The 25556-nt window shown below is 43.6% G+C and overlaps 1 protein-coding gene across 3 annotated transcripts in view; it reads right to left on the minus strand.

Annotated features, from left to right (window-relative positions):
• The window catches only part of mdga2a (MAM domain containing glycosylphosphatidylinositol anchor 2a), a 990949-nt gene that overhangs the window by 584988 nt on the left and 380405 nt on the right, over window positions 1–25556 (minus strand). For all 3 annotated transcript variants that reach the window (XM_068038888.1, XM_068038889.1, XM_068038887.1), the window contains exons 4-5: window positions 20610–20806; window positions 15543–15675 (exon numbers count right to left, since the gene is read on the minus strand). In XM_068038888.1, the coding sequence (XP_067894989.1) occupies window positions 15543–15675; window positions 20610–20806 (330 nt within the window). The remainder of the gene's footprint in view (window positions 1–15542; window positions 15676–20609; window positions 20807–25556) is intronic.

Below are 25556 nucleotides of genomic sequence, written 5' to 3' on the forward strand. Positions count from 1 at the left end.
CAGACCCATCTAAAGTACTCGAACTATAGTATTTCCAGTCAATATTTGGAAAGTTAAAGTCCCCCATAACCACTACCCTGTTACTCTCGCTCCTGTCAAGAATCATCTTTGCTATCCTTTCCTCTACATCTCTGGAACTATTTGGAGGTCTATAGAAAACTCCCAACAGGGTGACCTCTCCTCTCCTGTTTCTAACCTCGGCCCAGACTACCTCAGTAGACGAGTCCTCAAACGTCCTTTCTGCCGCTGTAATACTTTCCTTGATTAACAATGCTACACCCCCCCCTCTTTTACCATCTTCTCTGTTCTTAGTGAAACATCTAAATCCCGGAACCCGCAACATCCATTCCTGTCCCTGCTCTACCCATGTCTCTGAAATGGCCACAACATCGAGATCCCAGGTACCAACCCATGCTGCAAGCTCACCCACCTTATTCCGGATGCTCCTGGCGTTGAAGTAGACACATTTTAAACCAAGCTCTTGCTTGCCAGTGCCCTCTTGTGTCCTTATAACCTTATCCCTGACCTCACTACTCTCAACATCCTGCACACTGGAACTACAATTTAGGTTCCCATCCCCCTGCTGAATTAGTTTAAACCCCCCCGAAGAGCACTAGCAAATCTCCCCCCCAGGATATTGGTACCCCTCTGGTTCAGGTGAAGACCATCCTGTTTGTAGAGGTCCCACCTACCCCAGAAAGAGCCCCAATTATCCAGGAAACCAAAACCCTCCCTCCTACACCATCCCTGCAGCCACGTGTTCAACTCCTCTCTCTCCCTATTCCTCACTTCACTAGCACGTGGCACGGGCAACAACCCAGAGATAACAACTCTGTTTGTTCTCGCTCTAAGCTTCCACCCTAGCTCCCTGAATTTCTGCCTTAAATCCCCATCTGTCTTCCTACCTATGTCGTTGGTGCCTATGTGTACCACGACTTGGGGCTGCTCCCCCTCCCCCTTGAGGATCCCAAAAACACGATCCGAGACATCACGTACCCTGGCACCTGGGAGGCAACACACCAACCGTGCATCTCTCTCGTTCCCACAAAACCTCCTATCTGTGGGATAAGTACTCTCCAGTGTCCACTCTAAGTACTGCCGTGATGTCCTCCCTAATCAATAGTGCAACTCCCCCTCCTCTCTTACCTCCACCTCTGTCACGCCAGAAGGATCGGTACCCCGGAACATTGAGCTGCCCATCCCTCAACTACGTTTCCGTAATAGCTGTAATATCACAATCCTTTGTACCGATCCATGCTCTGAGTTCATCTGCCTTACCTGTAAGGCTTCTTGCAGTCAAGTAAATGCAGTTTAGCCTACCAGACCTTCCACGCTCCCTGTCCTGCCCCTGCACAGCCTGCCTACTGGACCTTCATGATTGGGAACAGTTTCTCTCTATTCTGTCCAGACCCCTCATGATTTTGAATACCTCTATCAACTCACCTCTCAGCCTTCTCTTCTCCAAGGAAAACAGTCCCAACTTCTCCAATCTATCTTCATAACTGAAGTTCCTCATCCCTGGAACCATTCTCATGAATCTTTTCTGTACTCTCTCTAATGCCCTCACATCTTTCCTCAAGTGTAATGCGCAGAATTGGACGCAATACTCCAACTGATGGCAAACTAGTGTCTTTTACAGGTTCAACATAAATTCCTTGCTCTTGTACTCTGTGCCCCTATTAATAAAGCCCAGGATACTGTATGCTTTATTAACTGCTCTCTCAACCTTTCCTGCCACCTTCAATGACTTATGCAAATATACACCCCAGACCCTCTCTTCCTGCACCTTCTTTAGAGTTGTACCCTTTATTTTATATTGTTTCGCCATGTTCTTCCTACCAAAATGAATTACTTCACATTTCTCTGCATTGAACTTCACCTGCCACTTGCCCACCCAAGTTACTTCACCCTGGCTTGGGGAGGTACTGGCTTCATTCACCGACATATTAGTCTGCTAGCACACACAACCACAAGAAAACCTATATTGAAGTCTTTTCTCCTTTTATTGGGATCAATTTGATTTCCCATTTCTCATTTGTCTGTGGGTCCAATCCAGACGCTAGCTCTAAATTTCTGTTACGACCGGCTGAGGAAGCAGTTTCAGGCTCTCTTCTTGCCCCTTTCCTGGTTTGGCTGTAAGAGGGTTTATCTTTTAAAATATACTTTTTGTTTACCACCTTAGTGAGTCTTTGCTCACTGCTCTCTAATTGTAATTGCAAATGAATGAATCAGACAGATTTTCTTAGCTTTAAACAAGAAAGTTGTAAGTTTATTAACCTTATCACTCCAAATCGGTTAAAAATGCTAAAATATGCGACGCAATCATGCTAGCATGTATACAACAGAAACACACACACATATAGATCCAGAGGGTGAGAAAGAATTGGGGGGGTTGAAGTAGAGTTGACAACAAATGGAAGATAGTTACTGTCTTTTAGCTTTGATGTAAAGTCCTTGGTTGAAGTTGAGGTCTTGGTGTTCACAGAACAACAGAATCACAGAATCATTACAGTGCAGAAGGTGGCCATTCGGCCCATCGTGTCCGCACTGGCTCTCTGAAAGAGCAATTCCCTCAGTTCCATTCCCCTGCCGTCTCCCTGTGACCCTGCACATTCTTCCTTTTTATATAACTGTCTAATTCCCTTTTGAATGCGTTAATTGAACCTGCCGCCACCACATTCTCAGGCACCGCATTCCAAACCTTAACCACTCACTGCATGAAAAAGTTTTTCCTCATGACACTTTTGCTTCTCTTACCAAATACTTTACATCTGTGCCCTCTCGTTCTCGATCCTTTCATGAGTGGGAAAGGTTTCTCTCTATAAACTCTGTCCAGACCCCTCAGGATTTTGAATACCTCTATCAAATCACCTCTCAGCCTTTTCTTCTCTAAGGAAAACAGTCCCAACTTCTCCAATCTATCTTCATAACTGAAATTCCTCATCCCTGGAACCATTCTCGTGAATCTTTTCTGTGTTCTCGCCAATGCCCTCACGTCTTTCCTAATGCCCAGAATTGAACGCAATACTCCAGCTGAGGCCAAACTAGCGTCTTATACCAGTTCAACATAACTTACTTGCTCTTGTATTCTATGCCCCTATTAATAAAGCCCTGGATACTGTCTGCTTTATTAACTGCTCTCTCAACCTGTCCTGCCGCCTTCAATGATTTATGTACAGATGCAGCTAGGTCCCTCTGCTCCTGCACCCACTTTAAAATTGTATCCTTTATTTGATATTGTCTCTCCAGGTTCTTCCCACCAAAATGAATCACTTCACATTTCTCTGCATTGAACTTCATCTGCCAACTGTCTGCCCATTCCACCAACTTGTCTATGTCCTTTTGAAGTTCTACGCTATCCTCCTCTCAGTTCACAATGCTTCCAAGTTTCATATCATCTGCAAACTTTGAAATTTTCCCCTGTACACCAAGATCTAGGTCATTAATATATATCAGGAAAAGCAAGGGCCCCAACACTGATCCCTGGGGAACTCCACTACAAACCTTCCTCCAGCCCGAAAAACATCTGTTAACCACTACTCCTTGTTTTCTGTCACCCAGTCAATTTCGTATCCATGTTGCTACCATCCCTTTTATTCCATGAGCTGCAAGTTTGCTCACAAGTCTGTTGTGTGGCACTGTATCAAATGCCTTTTGAAAGTCCATGTACACAACATCCACAGCATTGCCCTGATCAGCCCTCTCCGTTACCTCCTAATAAAACTCCAGCAAGTTAGTTAAACATGATTTTCCCTTAAAAAAATCCATGCTGGCTTTTCATTAATTAACTCGCATTTGTCCATGTGACTATTGATTTTGTCCCGAATTATTTTTTCTGGAAGTTTTCCCACCACTGAAGTGAAACTGCCTGGCCTGTAGTTGCTAGGCTTATCTTTACACCTTTTTTTGAACAAGGGTGTAATGTTTGCAATTCTCCAGTCCCCTGGCATTACCCCCAAGTCTAAGGAATATGGAAAAATTATGGCCAGTGCCTCTGCGATTTCCATCCTCACTTCCTTCAGTATCCTTGGATGCATCTCATCGGGTCCTGGTGTTTTATCCACTTTAAGTACAGACAGCCTATCTAATACATCCTCCTTATCAATTTTAAACCTTTCTAGTGTCTGAATTACCTCCTGTTTCACCATTGCCTGGGTTGCATTGTCTTCCTTGGTAAAGTCAGATGCAAGTATTCATTTAATACCTCAGCTATGCCCTCTGCCTCCATGTGTAAATCCCCTTTATGGTCCCTAATTGGCCCAACTGCCCCTTTTAACACCCTTTTACTATTTATATGTCTATAGAAAACTTTGGGATTCCCTGTAATTTTAGCTGCCAGACTCTTTTCATGTTTTCCCTTTGCTTCTCTTATTTGCTTTTTTCACTTCCCCTCTGGACCTTCTTTATTCAGCCTGGTTCTCAATGGTATTTTCTCCCTGGCATCTGTCATAAGCATACTTTTTCTTCGTCATCTTAATCTCTACCTCTTTTGTCATCCAGGGAGCTCTGGATTTGTTCACCCTGCTTTTCCCCTTTGAAGGAACATACCTTGACTGTGACTGAACTATCTCTTATTTGAAGGTAGCCCATTGTTCAGCTACAGTTTTTCCTGCCAACCTTTGACTCCAATTTATTTGCCCCAGCTCCATTCTTACCCCATTGAAGTTGGCTTTCCCCCAGTTAATTATTCTTATCCTGGATTGTTCTTTGTCCTTTTCCATCGTCAGCCTAAACCTTATGATACAATGATCACTATCCCCTAAATGATCTCCTACTGATACTTGATCCACTTGGCACACTTCATTCCCAAGAATCAGGTCTAGCAGTGTCTCCTTTCTTGTTGGACTAGAAACATACTGCTGTAGAAAATTTTCCTGAACACACTCTAGGAACTCTTTCCCTTCATTGTCCTTTACATTACTATTATCTCAGTCTATGTTTAGATAATCAAAGTCCCCCATTAAAACTACCCTATAATTTTTGGACCTCTCTATAATTTTCTTGCAAATTTGTTCCTCCATGTCTTTACCACTAGTTGGTGGCCTGTAGACAACACTGAGCAATGTAACTGCACCTTTTTTTTGCTTAGCTCTAGCGAAATTGTTTCTGGCCTTGACTCCTCTGGGACATCTTTTTACTCCAGCATTGCAATGGCCTTAATCAATACCCCCACCCCTACCCCTTTATTCCCTTTCCTATCTTTCTTTAACACCTTGTAACCAGGAATATTCAATGCCCAGTCTTGCCCTTCTTTGAGCCAGGCCTCTGTTTTAGCCACAACATCATATTTCCACACGTCAATCTGTGCCTGTAACTCACCAATCTTATTAACCATACTCTGTGCATTCACATACATGCACATTAACCCTGATTTAGACTTTATTACTTTCTCCCTTACTCTGACCCCACCTAATAACTTCCTATTCTCTACTCCACTGTTATTGATCTCTCTCAGTATTCTGTGCATCTTGGTATTCCTCTCTGATACTTCCTCCTGGTTTCCGCACCCGTCAAGTTATTTTAACCCCTCCCCAATCGCACTAGCAAATCGCCCCGCAAGGAAATTGTCCCAGCTCTGTACAGGTGGAACCCATCTGGCCTGTACAGATCCCACCTTCTCCAGAACTGGTCCCAGTGTCCCAGGAATCTAAAGCCCTCCCTCCTGCACCATCTTTCCAGCCACACATTCATCTGCACTACCCTCCTATTTCTATGCTCACTTGCGCGTGGCACTGGGAGTAATCCGGAGTTTACTACTTTTGAGATCCTGATTGCTAATTTCCAACCTAGCTCACTGCATTCTGCAGGACCACATCCCTCTTCCTAGCTATGTGGTTGGTGCCAATGTGGACCGTGACTGCTAGCTGTTCACCCTCCCCCCTCAGAGTGCTCTGCAGCCGTTCAGTGACATCCTTGACCCTGGCACCAGGGAGGCAACATACCATTCTGGATTCACATCTGCGGCCACAGAAACTCCTGTCTGTTCCCTTGACTATCAAATCTCCTATCACTATTGCTCTTCGAATCTTCCTTGTGCCTCCTGTGCAGCTGAGCCACCCTTGGTGCCATGGCCTTGGCTCTGGTTGCACTCCCTAGATGAACCATCACTTTCCTCAGTATTCAGAACTAAATGGAGAGTGAGATGCACTCAGGGGTCTCCTACACTACCTGCCTGTTTCCTCTTGACTGTCTTAAGCTGTGGGGTGACCACATCTATAAATGTGCGATCTACGAAGCTCTCATTCTCACGGATTCACTGCAGTGACATCAACTGCTGCTCAACTTCCACAACCCAGAGCTTAAGCTGCTGCAACTGATAATGCTTCCTGCACATATGGTTATCCAGGACCCATGAAGGGTTCAGGAGTTCCCACATAGCACAGATGTGCACTGCTGAGGTTGGAGCAGCCCTGCTATTCCTCTATCTATTAGATAATAAACCTTGATACTACAAATAAACCCTGCTACTAATAAACCTTGCTACTCCTAATACTAATAACTCTACCAATGGTAATAATAACCTTCCTATTTCTAAAACTAAACTTTATCAATACTAATCTACCTTACCACTATTACTATACCCTACCAATTATAAAACACAACAAAACTTACCAGCTTGTTACTTGTGATTAATATTTAATATTGTTAATGTTTTTAAACTCCCAGTTGTTTAGACTGAGTTCCTAAGCAGCAAATAGTCACCAGCCTATGAACTCACTGCTTTCCTGTGATGTCACAGTTTGATTTTTTTTTTTCCCCCTCTTTTTTCAAACTCCAGCGCATGGAGGTAGGTTCCTCGCAGTTCTGCCACCACTCCTGACTCTCTCCAGGTAAATGAGAAGGTGGTGAGCCGCCTTCTTGAACCGCTGCAGTCCATGCAGTTGGTATACCCACAGTGCTGTTAGGGAGTTTCAGGGTTTTGACCCAGCGACAGTAAAGCAACAGCAATATATTTCCAAGTCAGTATGGTGTGTGGCTTGGAGGGGAACATGCAGGTGGTGGTATTTCCATGCATTTGCTGTGCTTGTCCTGCTAGGTAGTAACGGTACCAGGTTTGGGAGGTGCTGTCGGAGGAGCCTTGGTGAGTTACATTCAGTCCCTTCATCCAAGTCATTGATGTAGATTGTAAATATTTGAAGCCCCAGCACTGATCCCTGTGGCACTCCACTAGTAACATCCTGCCAACCTGAAAATAACCCATTTATCCCTACACTCTGCTTCCTGTTAGCGAACCAATCCTCTACCCATGCTAATATGTTACCCCCTACTCTTATTTTGTGTAGTAACCTTTGATGTGGCACCTAATTGACTTTTGGAAATCCAAGTATACCACATCTACAGGTTCCGCTTTATCAACGTTACTTGTTGAAAACCGTGGTCATGAAACAAGGTGTTGCATCTCCGCCCCTGATCACACTAAATAACACCCCACTGGAAGTGGTTAGAAAATTTTGTTATCTTGGATCCACGGTGACAGACAATTTGTCTTTTGATGCAGAGCTCGATACATGCTCTTTATCCGACTTGCAAAATGCACATGGGATAACACCAAACTGACCCTTAGGACCAAGCTGATGGCTTATAAAGCCTGTGTTCTCAGCTCCTTGCTGTATGGCAGTGAAACATGGGCGAATTACAGTGAGCAGGAAAAGAAGCTCAATAATTTCCATCTTCGCTGTCTGCAGCGAATTATGAGTATATCCTGGCAGGACAAAAATCCCAAACGTGGCAATCCTCTCAAAGGCAGAGTTCCCAAGTGTGTTGGCACCAATCAATCGGTGGATCAACCAGGTCCTCAGGATGGAAGACGGTTGCATACCCAAGGATCTTCTGTATGGTGAGGTAGCCGGGGCTAGATTATCAGTGGGGCACCCAAAGCTTTGCTTCAAGGATGCTTGCAAACATGAAATGAAGGCCCTAAATGTTGACTATCACACCTGGGAGTCATGAGCTGGCAAAAGAGGGAAATGGCAACACATCCTGTGGACTGGTGTGCACTACCACAACGACCAGTGACTACACAACTTAGCAACAGGTGCCAACGTCAAAAACAACAAGTCACAGTGTCACTTGGCAGCTTCACGTGCAGCACTTGTGGAAAAACCTGCCTCTCAAGGATTGGCCTTCAAACCCATCAGCAAAGGTCACCAAGAGAAGACATCCCAACTAAATGCATTGTTTGCTGCGTGTCCATCATCTTTCATAGATGGAAGGATGCTAACCAGTGTTACTTCCTCAAAGAATTCTAATAAATTAGTTAAACATGATTTCCTTTCACAAAGCCATGTTGACTCTGCCTGATCGCATTATAATTTTCTAAATGTCCTGCTATAACCCTTAATAATGCATTCTAGCATTTTCCCTATGACAGATGTTAGGCTAACTGTTTTATATTTTTTGCTTTCTGTCTCCCTCCTTTCTTGAATAGAGGTGTTACATTAGTTACTTTCCAATGCTTTGGGGCTTTTCCAGAATCTAGGGAATTTTGGAAGATCACAACTAATGCATGTACTATCTCTGCAGCCACTTCTTTTAAGACACTAGGATGCAGGACATCAGGTCCTGGCAACTTGTCAGCCTTTCACTCTAATAGTTTTCCAAGTACCTTTTCCCTGGTGATTCTGATTGTTTAAAGTTCTTCCCTCCCTTTTATCTCTTGTTTTTCAAGTATCTTTGGGATGGGTTTTGTGTCTTCTACAGTGAAAATAGAAACAAAATACCTGTTCAATGTTTCTGCCTTTTCCTTGTTACCCACAATTAATTCCCAAGACTCACTCTTTAAAGGACCAATGCTCACTTGAATTACTCTTCTTTTTTAAAAATGTTTTATTGGCTCATGGAATGTAGACATCACTGGCTAGGCCAGCATTAATTGCCCATCCCTAATTGCCCTTGAGAAGGTGGTGCCTTGAGCTGCCTTCTTGAAACCCTGCACTCCATGTGGGGTAGGTAAACCCACAGTACTGTGAGGAAGGAAGTTCCAGGATTTTGACCCAGCGACAGTGAAGGGACGGTGATATAGTTCCAAGTCAGGATGGTGTGTGGCTTGGAGGGGAACTTGCAGGTGGTGGTGTTACCATGCATTTTCTGTCTTTATCCTTCTAGGTGGCAGAGTTCGCGGGTTTGGAAGGTGCTGTCGAAGGAGCCTTGGTGTGTTGCTGCTTGTAAGAACTCTTACTGTCTGTTTTTATATTTCTAGCTAGCTTCCTCTCATATTCCCTCATTTATCTCTCATTTTTCTTAGTATTCTTTTCTAGTTTTTAAAGTCTGTCCAATATTCTAATCCAGCACTAATCTTCACAGATTTGTACGCTTTTTCTTTCAATTTGATACTATCCTTAACTTCCTTAGTTAGCCACAGATGGTGCATCATTCTCCTAGAGTCTTTCTTTCTCACTGGCATATATCTTTGCTGAGAGATATGAAGTATCTCCTTAAATGTCTGCCAGTGCTTCTCTACTGTCCTGTCTTTTCACTTAATTTTAAAGTTCACTTTGGCCTACTCTGCCTTCTGTTACGACCAGGTGAGAAATGTGTCTTGGGGTCTTTTGCTGTCTTTAACTGGTCTTATTGTAACAGGGTTTAATTTTAAACACACTGTGTTTTGAGCTCCCCTTTTTGTGAATCCTTGTTCACAACTTTCCAATTATAAGACAAAGAAACCAATTCACACAGCTTTCTGAGGGTTAAAGAAGAAAAATGAAATTGTATTAAATCTTAAACTCTAATATGGTTCACGCCTACAAATATACGACATTACCACACTAGCATGCACACGCAAAATACACATGCACATAGGAACAGAAAAGAGAAGAGGAAAATATAGTTGAGAGGGGCTTGAGGCAATATCTTGTTATGGTGCTTTGCGCTCACTGTAGTCCTTTTGTAAGTAGTCTTGCTTTTCATTGGGGCCCTGTAGTCTTCTTAAAACCTTGTTCACGTAGGAAACTTTTCTCTCTTTGAGTTTCGCATGTTTTCACAAGATTCAGTTCCGTGAGAAGGTGATGGAAGCAGGAGAGGCTGTAATTCTTGTTTCAGTTCCAGGAGAGATCTTTACTCTATGAGCACATGGCTTTATCTGTTCAAATCCTTTGTTGGAAGTTCAAATTCAAAAAAACTCCAGCCAGCTGGAATAACTAAAACTGATTTGACCACTTCTTCTGTGTATCGGGGAAGCAATGATTGGGTCCCTAGTTACGATACAAAAATGTCTTTCCAGTCAGGGGCTTGAAATTTTAAGTTTTAATGTTCATGTTGCAAAATAATGGGGGCCTCAGTCTTGGTAGGTGGGGGGCTTGCCTGACACTTCATACCCTTGCAATGGTCTTTATTTAAGTTTAAGACACCAGTCTTCGACTGATACTTCTCACCCTCAAACTGAATGTAAAATTCTATCATGTTATGATTACTGTTGCCTAGAGGCTCCTTTACTATGAGGCCATTAATTAATCCTGTCTCATTGTACATTATCTTTTCCTCACTTCCTGTCCTTCCAAAATGTCAAATACCCTTGAATATTCAGGTCCCAGCTATGGTCACTTGCAACCACGTCTCTGTAATGGCTATCAGGCCATACATATTTATTTCTATTTGTGATAACAATTCATCCATTTTGTTATGAATGTTGCATGCATTCAGATATAGAGCCTTCAGTTCTGTCTCTTCATCACTTTTGCCATCTCTGGCCTTTTCTGCTGGTGCAGTGTTAAGTTTGTACGCTCTGTCCCTTCCTGCCATACTCTGGTTATCATTACCCATATCGCTACCCTGCACTATTGCCTTGTCCTTTCCCTTTAATTTACTACATCTCCCCTTACTTGATCCCTACCCCCACCCCCCCCACTATTTATTTTAAAGCTCTCTCTACTGCCCTAGTTAAACGACTCACCAAAACACCAGTCTCAACACAGTTCTGGCGAAGACTGTCCCAATGGTACAGCTCCCACTTTCTCCAGTACCAGTGCCCCATGATTCAAAACCCACTTATCCGACATCAGTCTTTGAGCTACGCATTCAACTCTCTAATCTTATTTACCTTTCACCAATTTGCTCATGGATCAGGTAATAATCCAGAGATTATTATCTTTGTTGTTCTGCTTTTTAATTTCAAAATGATTCCTGACAACGCAGCCGGCCACTGACGTCATCAGGCTGCGCCAGGTTGTGCACATGCGCAGACGGGCTCCTGCTCTCTATGTGTGCGCTGTGTTCCGACTTGCCAGGACTGGTTAGCGCCTGCGCCGATGACGTCATCGCGTGACGTGTGCATCTTTGGGCAATGCGCCTGATCCCCCTCTGTGCATGCGCTTTATGCATACAGCAATGCAACGCCAACTGAAATTCACGCATGTGTCAAGCTCCGCTCCTCCTCCTCTGCTCTTTCGGCCGCTCCGCTGCCCCCCTCGCTGCTCTGCTGCCCCGCTTACTACTCTCTCCGGCCACTCAGCTCTTTCGGCTGCTGCGTTCCCCCCCCACTCCCCTGTCCCCGGCCTGCTCCGCTCCCCCCACCCCGGGCCTGCTCCGCTCTCCTCCGTCCCCGGCCCGCTCGCCTCCCCCCCGTCCCCGGCCCGCTTGCCTCCCCCCTGTCCCCAACCCGCTCGTTCGCTCTCTCCCTCCTGCCATTGTGTGCTGCCATGTGTTTAGGTTAGGTTGCATTTGTGTGATTATTTGAGCAGCGCCATCTTTAGTCCTGGCAGCTGCCTGAAGTCGCAGACTGTGATGTTTTAGTGGCACATGCTGCATTTGCGCATGTGCCGCTGCAGCGCCACCAAGTGGTAGCATTGTCAGCAAATGCAGCCTTTTAATTTAGCCTCTAGCTGCTGATAATTGCTAAGCAGAACCTCTCTTGGAGTCATACCTATGTTATCGGTACCCACATGGACCATGATAACTGGATCCTCTCCCTCCCACTGCAAATTCCTCTCCATAGGATCATAAGATCAGAGGAAATAGGAGCTCTAGTAGGTCATTAGTATTCTGAAATCTATTGATTTCTGTCTTGAACATGCTCAATGATTGAGCTTCCACAGCCTTCTGGGGTAGAGAATTCCACAGATTCACCATCCTCTGAGGAAAGAAATTCCTCCTCACTTCAGTCTTATAAGCCTGTCCCTTATTCTGAGACTGTATCCCCTTGTTCTAGACTTACCAGCCAGAGGAAACATCCTATCCACATCCACCCTGTCATGCCCTGTAAGAATTTTGTAAGTTTCAATGAGATCACCTCTCATTCTTTGAAACTCCAGAGAATGCAGGTCCAGTTTCTGCAATCTCTCTGCATAAGACAATCCCACCATCCCCGGGATTAGTTTAGTGAACCTCCGCTGCACTCCCTCTATGGCAAGTATATCCTTCCTTAGATAAAGAGACCAAAACTGTACACAGTACTCCAGGTGCAGTCTCACCAAGGCTTTATAAAATTGAAGCAATACATCTTTATTCCTTTACTCAAATCCCCTTGCAATGAAGGCCAACATACTATTTGCCTTCTTAATTGCTTGCTGGACCTGCATAACTAGCTTTTAGTGACTCATGAACAAGGACACCCAGGTCTCTTTGGACATCAACACTTCCCAACCTCTCACTATTTAAGAAATACTCTGCCTTTCTGTTTTTTCTACCAAAGTGGATCACTTTACATTTATTCACACAATATTCCATCTGCCATGTTCTTGTCCATTCACTTAGCCTGTTCAAATTCCCTTGAAGTTTCCTTGCATCATTCTCACAACATATATTCCCTCCTCGTTTTGTGTCATGCTCAAATTTGGAAATATTACATTTGGTCCCCACATCTAAATCATTTATATAGATTGTGAACAGCTGTGGCCCAAGCACTGATCCATGCGGTACCCCACTAGTAACAGCCTGCCATCCTGAGAATGACCCATTTATTCCTACTCTCCGCTTTCTGTCTGTTAACCAATTCTCAATCCATTGCAGTATATTACCCTCAATCCCATGTGCTCTAATTTTGTTTACTAACCTCCTGTGTGGGACCTTATCAAAAGACTTCTGAAAATCCAAATACATCACTTCCACTGGTTCTTCTTTATCTATGCTTCAAGTAACATCCTCAAAAAACTCTAACAAGTTTGTCAAACATGATTTCCCTTTCACAAATCCACGTTCACTCTGCCCAGTCATATCATTATTTTCCAAGTTCCAGTTATCTCATCCTTTAAAATAGATTCTAACATTTTCCTGACTACTGACGTCAAACTAACAGGTCTGTAGTTGTCTGTTTTCTCTCTCGCTTCCTTCTTAAATAGGGGGGTTACATTTGCTACTTTCTAGTCTGCAGGAAACCTTCCAGAAGCTATAGAATTTTGAAAGATAACCACCATTGCATCCACTACCTCTATAGTCACCTCCTTCAATACTCTGGGATGTAGCTCATCTGGTCCAGGGGATTTATCAGCTTTCAATCCAATTAATTTTTCAAGTACTATCTCTTTATTGATACAAATTACTTTCAGTTCCTCTTACCTGCCTCACTCACAGTCACATCCTTCTGTCCCTGACCACTGACCAAATCAGAAGACCCTAGCCTAAGGTCCCACACTGCCTTCTGGAACAAAGTATCCAGGTAACTTTCCCCTTCCCTGATGCATCACTGTGTCCGTAGCTCAGCCTCCAGCTTATCAACTCGAAGCTGAACTTCCTCGAGCCTCAGACACTTGCTGCGGATGTGGTTGGCTTGGATCACACTGGTGTCCACCAGCTCCCACATACATTAGAGCTGTAAGGTTAGTGCCAATTATATACATTGGTTTCAGTGAATGATATACATTGGGGCTGTCTGGTTACAGCCAAATGCTTTACATTAAGGCTATAAGGTAGGCATCAATTATATTTTTATTTATTTATTTTTTTTATTTAGAGATACAGCACTGAAACAGGCCCTTCGGCCCACCGAGTCTGTGCCGACCATCAACCACCCATTTATACTAATCCTACACTAATCCCATATTCCTACCACATCCCCACCTGTCCCCATATTCCCCTACCACCTACCTATACTAGGGGCAATTTATAATGGCCAATTTATCTATCAACCTGCAAGTCTTTTGGTGGTGGGAGGAAACCGGAGTACCCGGCGAAAACTCACGCAGACACAGGGAGAACTTGCAAACTCCACCCAGGCAGTACCCAGAATTGAACCCGGGTCGCTGGAGCTGTGAGGCTGCGGTGCTATCCACTGCGCCACTGTGCATTAGAGCTGTAAGGCATATGTCAATGATATACATTAAGGACGTCAGGTTGCAGTGAATGACATGCATTGGGGCTGTGAGGCAGATGTTAATGTCGATGCATGATGATTGTATCACTATGCAGCTGTGTTGGGACACAGGTAAACCATGTCACTATGCCAAATGTGGCAGAAAAATCATATTTTGAATGAAAAAAATCTTTCTGCAATATCAGTATGCTTTCACCTAGAGGGAAACAAGCAGATAACTCAGTGGTGCAATAGTGCAGCTGTAGAATCTAGTCTACCACTCAAGCTGAGACAACGCATAATATCATGACATACACTGAAACTGCCCTATATCTCTTTCTAGTGTGAATCTCGTTCTGAAGTTAATAAATTTACAACAGTAAGTAGATTCAGTTTACGTGACCAGGTTACCCTAACCATGTATACCAGATGCATAGATTTTGCCCCAAAACTGCACATGTACAGCTACAAACATTGCAGGGTCTGTGCCCGCTGACCTACATTGGCACCCAGTTCAGAAACAACATGGTTTAAAAAATTCTCATCCTTCAAATCACTCCATGGCTTCACCTCTCCCTATCTCTGTAGCATCTTCCAGCCATACAACCCTTTGTGATTTCTGCACTCCTTCAATTCTGGCCTCTTGTGCATCCCCGATTTTCATCTCTCCCGCACTAGAGGACTTGCTTCCAGCTGTCTAGACCCGAAACTCTGGAATTCTTCCCCTCTCTGTATTTTTACTTCTTTCTCCTCCATTAAGATGCTCCTTAAAACCTAGCTCTTTGATCAAGCTTTTGGCCACCCGTCCTAATATCTCCTCTGTTGGCTCGGTGTCAAATTTTGCCTGGTGAAGTGCCTTGGAACATTTTACTACGTTAAAGGCTCAATATAAATGCAGGTTATTGTTGTTGCCTGTACCTATACATTCACTGTGATGGTGCTTAGGGATTCAGAGGAAAATAGAAGGCCCAATTATGTGTAAGTGAAAAACATTTTTAAAAACTTGCCAGGTACATACAACTGACACATTAGTTTGAAAGCCAGCCTGAAGGGCACACTGTAAATGGATAGTGGGCATCTTTGTTCCCAAACATTTGAATAGATTTGGATCATTACTTGCTCCAGCAGCCCATCACTTTGTGCATGGGTGGTACTGCACACTGGGGGCTTGCAGGGTTATTGCTGGAGTACAATAAATCAAAAAAGACTTAGTGGATGCAGATTGAATGTTAAGAGAAAACAAAGTGCCACGTAATGAACGTTTTGCCTGGACAGACATTATTTGTCTGCGTGATTATGTTTAAAATGAGACTCCACCTACCTGTCGCATTGCTGAGCTTGAACGAGACCATCTTGTCAGGGATATTACAAACATTTCTGACTGATGCAATGCAACTATAATTCGCATAATCCTGAGGGCGAAGATTCTTCAATTTCAGTATCTTTATTTCGCCCTGTTTAGAAAACAGGAATTGGTTAAAAAATATACTGTTTGTAAAACTGAAGAAAGAAAACATGCAGTGCAACGAAAAAACACAACGAAAAGAAGTAATACTTAAAATGAAATGACAAAAGCTTTTGAATGAGGTGTTTTTATTTCATGAGATGATGTGTTGATATCAGATATGATATCCAAAACTCTTCAAAAACCTATCAAAAGATATCAAACAGGTCCATTGTTAAGTCATAGAGGAAACTTGACATGGGTAGAATTTTTTTTTTAATTCTTTCACAGGATGTGGCATCACTGGCTAGGCCAGCATTTATTGCCCATCCCTAACTGTCCTTGAGAAGGTGGTGGTGAGCTGCCTTCTTGAACTGCTGCAGTCCATGTGGTGTGGGTACTGCCACAGTGCTGTTAGGAAGGGAGTCCTAGGATTTTGAGGCAGCGACAGTGAAGATATATTTCCACGTCAGGATGGTTAGTGGCTTGGAGGGGAACTTGCAGGTGATGGTGTTCCCATGCATTTGCTGCCCTTGTCCTTCTAGGTGGTTGAGATCGTAGGTTTGGAAGGTACTGTTGAAGGAGCCTTGGTGCGCTGCTGCAATGCATCTTGTGTATGGTACACACTGTTGCCAGTCTGATTCTCTCTTGTTGGCACTTGTGCGGCATGAATGATAATGCCATTGAACGAAAGGGGAAATGGTTAGAATCTCTATTGTTGGGGATGGTCATTGCCTGGCACTTGTGTGAACAAAGAACAAAGAACAGTACAGCACAGGAACAGGCCATTCATCCCTCCAGGCCTGCGCCGATCTTGATGCCTGCCTAAACTAACACCTTCTGCACTTCCGGGGCCCATATCCCTCTATTCCCTTCCTATTCATGTATTTGTCAAGATGTCTCTTAAACGTCGCTATCGTATCTGCATCCACCACCTCCCCTGACAGCAAGTTCCAGGCACTCACCACCCTCTGTGTAAAGAACTTGCCTCGCACATCCCCTCTAAACTTTGCCCTCGCACCTTAAACCTATGTCCCCTAGTAACTGACTCTTCCACCCTGGGAAAAAGCTTCTGACTATCCGCTCTATCCATGCCGCTCATAACTTTGTAAACCTCTATCATGTCGCCCCTCCACCTCCGTCGTTCCAGTGAAAACAATTCGAGTTTATCCAACCTCTCCTCATAGCTAATGCCCTCCAGACCAGGCAAGATCCTGGTAAACCTCTCCTGTACCCTCTCCAAAGCTTCCACGTCCTTCTGGTAGTGTGGCGACCAGAATTGCACGCAATATTCTAAGTGTGGCCTAACTAAGGTTCTGTACAGCTGCAACATGACTTGCCAATTTTTATACTCTATGCCCTGACCGATGAAGGCAAGCATGCCGTATGCCTTCTTGACTACCTTATCCACCTGCGTTGCCACTTTCAGTGACCTGTGGACCTGTACGCCCAGATCTCTCTGCCTGTCAGTACTCCTCAGGGTTCTGCCATTTACTGTATACCTCCCACCTGCATTAGACCTTCCAAAATGCATTACCTCACATTTGTCCGGATTAAACTCCATCTGCCATTTCTCCGCCCAAGTCTCCAACCGATCTATATCCTGCTGTATCCTCTGACAATCCTCATCACTATCCGCAACTTCACCATCTGAACTGAATCAATCCAATTTAGCACAGCGGTAGTGCTACACAACATGATGGAGGTGGCCTCAGTGTGAAGACGGGACTTCATCTCCATGAGAACTGTGCAGTGGTCACTCCTGTCAATACTGTCATGGACAGATGCATTAGTGTCAGATAGATTGATGAGGACAAGGTCACGTAGTTTTTTTCCGTTATATTTGTTCTCTCACCACCTGCCACAAGCCCATTCTACATCCTTCAGGACTTGGCCAGCTGTGTCAATAGTGGTACTACCGAGTAACTCTTGGTGATAGACATTAAAGTCCCCCACCCAGAGTATATTCTGTGCCCTTGCTGCCCTTCGTGCTTCTTCCGCGTGCTGTTCAACATGGAGGAACACTGATTCATTTGCTGATGGAGGGTGGTAGGTGGTAATCAGCAGGATGTTTCTCGCCCATGTTTGACCTGATGTCATGAGGCTTCATTGGGTCCAGAGTCACTGTTGAGGACTTCCAAAGCCATTCCCTTCTGACTGTATGCCACTGTGCTGCCACCTCTGGTCAGTCTGTCCTATCAGTGGGACAGGACATACCTACCGATGGTGATGGAGGAATCTGGGTAAGGTAATGATTTTGTGAGTATTACTATGTCAGACTGTTGCCTCACAATTTTGCCACAAGCCCCCAGATATTAGTGAGAAGGACTTTGAAGGGTTAGCTAGGCTGGGTGTGCCTTTGTCTTATCTGATGCCTAGGTGGGTGGTCCATCCTGTTTTATTCTTAATTGATTGTTGTATCAAGCTGCTATAGAAAAAGAGTGCCTTGCTAGGCCATTTCAGGGGGCAGTTAAGTGTCAACCACATTGCTGTGGGTCTGGAGTCACATGTCGGCCAGACCGGGTAAGGACGGCAGATTTCCTTGTGCTTGTGCCAAAATTGGGAGAGCTGTCCCACAGACTAGTCAAGCGCCAGATTAGTGAACCACGTGGGTTTTTTATGGTAATCCCAGAGTTTCAGGGTCATCATTACTGAGATTAGTTTTTATTCCAGATTTATTTAATGAATTGAATTTAAATTTCCTCCAGCTGCTGTGGTGGAATTTAAACTCAAATCTCCGGAGCATTCATCCATGCCTCTAGATTACTAGTTTCAGTAACATTACCATATGCTGCAGTTCCCATTTCTGATTAAAACACAAGAAGAAATAAAGACTTGCATTTCTGTAGTGCCTTTCATGACCTGAAGATATCCCAAAACACTTTACAGACAATAAAGTATTTTTGAGGCATAGTCATTGTTATAATATAGGAAGAACGGCAGCCAATTTGGGCACAGCAAGCTCCCACAAACAGCAATGTGATAATAACCAGATAATCTGCTTTCGTGATGTTGATTGAGGGATAAATATTGACTAAGACACCAGGGATAACTCCTTTGCTTTTCTTCAATATAGTATCATGAGATCTTTTAAATTCAACTGAGAGAGATGGGTCCTCAGTTTAACATCTCATCCGAAAGACAGAACCTCCAACTATGCAGAATTCTCTCAGTAATGCACCAGAGAGTCAGCCCACATTTTTTTGCTCAAGTCATAGAATGAGACTTGAACCCACACCCTTGTGACTCAGAGGTGAGAGTGACACCGACAGAGCCATGGCTGACACAAATTGAGCTTTCCTGGCTTGCTTAATCCCCAACTCTGATAACGGGAGAAAAATATTAGGACAAACAGAATTGTGCTAGGAAGACATTTTAAAAATGTAGGAATGGTGCTCCAAAGTCATAACAGTTGATTCCAATTTTAAAATATTTCATTCTTAGCACCATGCAGTAAGAAATCAATTTTTAGAATGAACAATTGGATATTTCATTCAAATAGAAAATGAAGCCTGCAAGGGTTTGCAATCTCATATTTAATTAAATTGTCAGGCTAACAGAAGGATTTTTCTCTCTACTTTGGCTAAGGTAATTTTTCAGCTCAAAGCACTGAATACTTAATACCAACAATCTTGTGTTTTTCTAATGTTAACTCAACTATCAAAACAAAAACTAGATCTAATTATACGTTAATCCAATTTGCCACATTAGTTAATTTGCAGTGAGCACAACTGCATATTCTGAACTGTAAATTTAGTAGACAAAGTGATTTCTGGGTGCAGATATTTTTCTTAATTGGGAGTAGAAGCACAAGGCGGAAAGCTGGAGCATGTCTGAGGAATTTGTTGTTACAATTTTGGATGTTGCAGAATGCTGCAGTTTTCACCAAATTATAATGGTGGGGCCTTTCTTTGAATCAATAATAACTGAAATCCAGATGAGCAACCTACATTGTGAAAGCAATGATAAAAGGTTTATAGTACATCCGTTTACTATTCATCTCCCACAATCAATAGTACAACACATAATTTGTCACACAATAAACCACTCTTCAGTCCCATCTTTTCAAAAGGACAAGTTGGTATAACTGAGTGTCCTTTTTTATTTTTTGTTTCAATAAAGTAGCTTCAATAGCTGGTGGCAATTGAAAAATGATTAGAAAAATCCTATAGCCATAACTATAAAGATGCTGAAGAGAGCTGGTCTGTCCTTCTATGTTCATCTGCTCCAGGCCATTAACACTATCTGAGGCATTTGTCAATGTATAATTAAATGGACAGACCATGGGTCAAAAAGGATGTGTTAATCTTGGATCACTTGAGCATACTACGGTTGGAAATCAAATCTCCCTTATTACTGACACTGCTTGGTCTTGTCAGGAAGTTGGTGCCGTGGAAATAAATGGGGAGAAAAAAATCTGCAAATGAATTAAATGCATCCATCAGCAGAATTTACTGTTAATTGTCTTGCTGTAATTAAACTAATTACAAAGTGAAGCAGAATTCTGGTACAAAATGCAGAGAGCTTTGACATTTGCATTTGATAATATTAAAAAAAAGCAAAATGATATAGTATAGAATCTTGAATGTTCACCTGCCACTGCAGGTGCTACCACAGGAGATCCATTGTGCACTATTTTCATTAGTAATATCAGTTTGATGAATTTGATTAGTATATATTAGTTTGCACCAAAGGCAACTTTGTATGGCAGCTAGTTTACAGGGAGAGTGGCTGGACTGTTACCAAGTGAATGTGGGGGAATGGTGCATTGAGGGCATTCTCCTGAGGCCCTGGCTGCAATATTAAAGCAGATTTAGAGGGAGGCTTAACGGAATGTGTATTCTGCCAGATCATCAATGGGGAATGCATGGCAACTATATTATTAAGAGCAAAATGGGATTCAGATATTTTGTTCAGTCATAGACAGAAAGTTTTATAATGTACCTGGGTAAAGAATGGCTCGTAGATCTCAACCCCCTTGTCTGATCCCTGTGATAGAATTTCTCTTCCTCGACGCCAACTGTATCGGACGGGGGGATTCGAATTGACTGAACATCGAAGGAATACAGTTCTTTCAAAGTAAAACTGTTCCTTTGCTTCACCTATACTCTGGTGTACTGTCAGTACAGGGTCATCCAAATCTGCAAGAGACAAAAAAAAATGCCCAATTGAGTCACTTGACTTTTAACAAAAGCAAAATACTGGAGATGCTGAAAATCTGAAATGAAAACAGAAATGCTGGAAACATTCAGCAGGTTAGGCAGCATCTATGGAGAGAAAAACCGAGTTAACGTTTCAGGTCTGTGAGACCTTTCATCAGAACTGACGGCTGCATGACTTTTCTCTCTGTTCCTGCTTTAAGCGCTGTCTGGCTGGGTTTCCTGGAGTTCGGAAAATCCGGGAACAAAAGGGAGGCGTGAATTGCTGCTTAGAGCAAGAAAATGCTTTTTCAACAGCTTGTGGGCCAGGTGGAGGAGTGAACAAAGACAAAGAACAAAGAAAATTACAGCACAGGAACAAGCCCTTCGGCCCTCCAAGCCTACGTCGATCCAAATCCTCTATCTAAACCTGTCGCCTATTTTCTAAGGGTCTGTATCTCTTTACTTCCTGCCCATTCATGTATCTGTCTAGATACATCTTAAAAGATGCTATCGTGCCCGCGTCTACCACCTCCGCTGGCAATGCATTCCATGCACCCACCACCCTCTGCGTAAAGAACTTTCCACGCATATCCCCCCTAAACTTTTCCCCTTTCACTTTGAACTCGTGTCCCCTTGTAATTGAATCCCCCACTCTGGGGAAAAAGCTTCTTGCTATCCACTCTGTCTATACCTCTCATGATTTTGTACACCTCAATCAGGTCCCCCCTCAACCTCCGTCTTTCTAATGAAAATAATCCTAATCTACTCAACCTCTCTTCATAGCTAGCGCCCTCCATACCAGGCAACATCCTGGTGAACCTCCTCTGCACCCTCTCCAAAGCATCCACATCCTTTTGGAATGTGGCGACCAGAACTGCACGCAGTATTCCAAATGTGGCCGAACCAAAGTCCTATACAACTGTAACATGACCTACCAACTCTTGTACTCAATACCCCGTCCGATGAAGGAAAGCATGCCGTATGCCTTCTTGACCACTCTATTGACCTGCGTTGCCACCTTCAGGGAACAATGGACCTGAACATCCAAATCTCTCTGTACATCAATTTTCCCCAGGACTTTTACATTTACTGTATCGTTCACTCTTGAATTGGATCTTCCAAAATGCATCACCTCGCATTTGCCCTGATTGAACTCCATCTGCCATTTCTCTGCCCAACTCTCCAGTCTATATATATTCTGCTGTATTCTCTGACAGGCCCCTTCACTATCTGCTACTCCACCAATCTTAGTGTCGTCTGCAAACTTGCTAATCAGACAACCTATACTTTCCTCCAAATCATTTATGTATATCACAAACAACAGTGGTCCCAGCACGGATCCCTGTGGAACACCACTGGTCACACGTCTCCATTTTGAGAAACTCCCTTCCACTGCTACTCTCTGTCTCCTGTTGCCCAGCCAGTTCTTTATCCATCTAGCTAGTACACCTTGGACCCCATGCGCCTTCACTTTCTCCATCAGCCTACCATGGGGAACCTTATCAAACGCCTTACTGAAGTCCATGTATACGACATCTATAGGACCTTCCCTCATCAATCAACTTTGTCACTTCCTCAAAGAATTCTATTAAGTTGGTAAGACATGACCTTCCCTGCACAAAACCATGTTGCCTATCACTGATAAGCCCATTTTCTTCCAAATGGGAATAGATCCTATCCCTCAGTATCTTCTCCAGCAGCTTCCCTACCACTGACGTCAGGCTCACTGGTCTATAATTACCTGGATTATCCCTGCTACCCTTCTTAAACAAGGGGACAACATTAGCAATTCTCCAGTCCTCCGGGACCTCACCCGTGTTTAAGGATGTTGCAAAGATATCTGTTAAGGCCCCAACTATTTCCTCTCTCGCTTCCCACAGTAACCTGGGATAGATCCCATCCGGACCTTGGGACTTGTCCACCTTAATGCCTTTTAGAATACCCAACACTTCCTCCCTCCTTATGCCGACTTGACCTAGAGTAATCAAACATCTGTCCCTAACCTCAACATCCGTCATGTCCCTCTCCTCGGTGAATACCGATGCAAAGTACTCATTTAGAATCTCACCCATTTTCTCTGACTCCACGCATAACTTTCCTCCTTTATCCTTGAGTGGGCCAATCCTTTCTCTAGTTACCCTCTTGCTCCTTATATATAAGTAAAAGGCTTTGGGATTTTCCTTAACCCTGTTTGCTAAAGATATTTCATGACCCCTTTTAGCCCTCTTAATTCCTCGTTTCAGATTGCGCCTACAGTCCCGATATTCTTTCAAAGCTTCGTCTTTCTTCAGCCACCTAGACCTTATGTATGCTTCCTTTTTCCTCTTAGCTAGTCTCACAATTTCACCTGTCATCCATGGTTCCCTAATCTTGCCATTTCTACCCCTCATTTTCACAGGAACATGTCTCTCCTGCACGCTAATCAACCTCTCTTTAAAAGCCTCCCACATATCAAATGTGGATTTACCTTCAAACAGCTGCTCCCAATCTACATTCCCCAGCTCCTGCCGAATTTTGGTATAGTTGGCCTTCCCCCAATTTAGCACTCTTCCTTTAGGACCACTCTCGTCTTTGTCCATGAGTATTCTAAAACTTACGGAATTGTGATCACTATTCCCAAAGTAGTCCCCTACTGAAACTTCAACCACCTGGCCCGGCTCATTCCCCAACACCAGGTCCAGTATGGCCCCTTCCCGAGTTGGACTATTTACATACTGCTCTAGAAAACCCTCCTGGATGCTCCCTACAAATTCTGCTCCATCTAGACCTCTAACACTAAGTGAATCCCAGTCAATGTTGGGAAAATTAAAATCTCCTATCACCACCACCCTGTTGCTCCTACAGCTTTCCATAATCTGTTTAGATATTTGTACCTCTATCTCACGCTCGCTGTTGGGAGGCCTGTAGTACAGCCCCAACATTGTTACCGCACCCTTCCCATTTCTGAGTTCTGCCCAAATTGCCTCACAGCTTGAGTCCTCCATAGTGCCTTCCTTCAGCACAGCTGTGATATCCTCTTTGACCAGTAATGCAACTCCTCCACCCCTTTTACCTCCCTCTCTATCCCGCCTGAAGCATCGGTATCCTGGGATATTTAGTTGCCAATCATGCCCTTCCCTTAACCAAGTCTCAGTAATAGCAATAACAGAGTGCTTCCCTACCCAGTCTACCAAGCAAATCTGTTAATGCCCACAACAATCAAACCCCTGTCCATGATCTAATGCCCCCTGATGTCCACTCTGACCCGGGAGCTCCTCATGTACCTCGCCATCATCCATGGGCCCCACCACGATCTCCAGCCCCTATCATGATCTTCTCCCCTCCCCCTATCATGATCTTCTCCCCTCCCCCTCTGATCTCTCCTTGGCCATTCCATGATCTTCTCCCCTCTTCCTCTGATGTCTCCCATCCCCTTCAGGATGTTGCCCTAATGCCCAGTTTCTCCCTCCCTCCCTCCCTCTGCTCCACTGCCCACTACAGCTCGATGCCAAAGGTCATCCTGCCCAGCAGCCAGCCAACCTTTCAGTCTGGCTGGTTGCAGCTGGGAAATGGATTCCAAAAATGCTAATTGGGTCCTAAAGTTAAATTTGTCAGGATCTGAGGGAATCCCATTCTTCTGGGTTTCCCGACCATTAATCTGTCCCCCTTCCCGGCTCTGAGTTAATATTGGGGCCAATAAAAATGTGCAGTCAGCAACATTTTGTAACACCAGATTTTAATGTGGTTATGAACATAGTGGATTTCAACCAAATCATTCACAAAATAATTAATAACTTAAATTATCGATTTGCAACTTTGTTCGCACAGGGTAACTTGGAGGAGGGAGCAATAGATCTAAATCTCTGCGCTGCAAATAGGTTTTAAAATGAATGATTACTAAAGTTCCCAATAGTCTCAGCTGAATATTATACGCTTGAGATTAAGTTAAAAGGACAGAATCATATTGAACGACAAACTGCTTTACAGAATGATAATATGACACATGTAGTTTTCTAATCCAAGGCTTCACTGAAGAACAAAATAACTATTGCTACTTAAATAAAAAACAAAGACTAGCTTCCCTGTGCCAGCCTCGTTTGAAATCACCATGTTTCAAATAATTAAAATGCATTGCTGGTCCACGATTGCTAAAAGGTTATTCAAGGTCTCTTTAGTAGTCCCTAATTATTCAACAGCGGACACAATTAGTAATTAAAGAGAGCTGGCAAACAAACAACTTGCAGCTGAAACACTTAGTTATTGGTCAATACCTGTATATCAAAGTCATTGCAAGTAATTCTAGAATGGCGGTTAACATACAAACCTGTATCAGGAACAGTGCATCAGGAACAGAAGATTGTGCGCTTACAATAATCCAGTGGTGTACTAATTAATGAGTGCTCACTTCAATTATACAAGAATCACAGTTTTGAATCAAAAGACTGTCTTCACTTAGATCTGACAGCTTATTGTGAGATGTATTATCATGAATTCTTCATCAAGTTGCTAAGTACTGCACCTCATTTAACTGCAACACTTCCAACTGTGGGAAGATGAAGCTTGGGCATTTGTCTTGTCTGACAGAAGTATTTTGTGAAATGTCTATTATATTTTTATATGTCATAAGGTAGACAGGGCAAGTGTGTTTTAGTGGGCAGTATCTTGAAGGGAATCTCACTGCCTTTCTCATAAACGAATGACAGTCAGGTTGGCCCGACAGTCGGCTTTGAACTCAAGCTAATAATTCCTTTGAAAGGGAGTGAATATTTTA

Source organism: Heterodontus francisci, chromosome 9, assembly GCF_036365525.1.
Source record: "Heterodontus francisci isolate sHetFra1 chromosome 9, sHetFra1.hap1, whole genome shotgun sequence".
NCBI lineage: Eukaryota > Metazoa > Chordata > Chondrichthyes > Heterodontiformes > Heterodontidae > Heterodontus > Heterodontus francisci.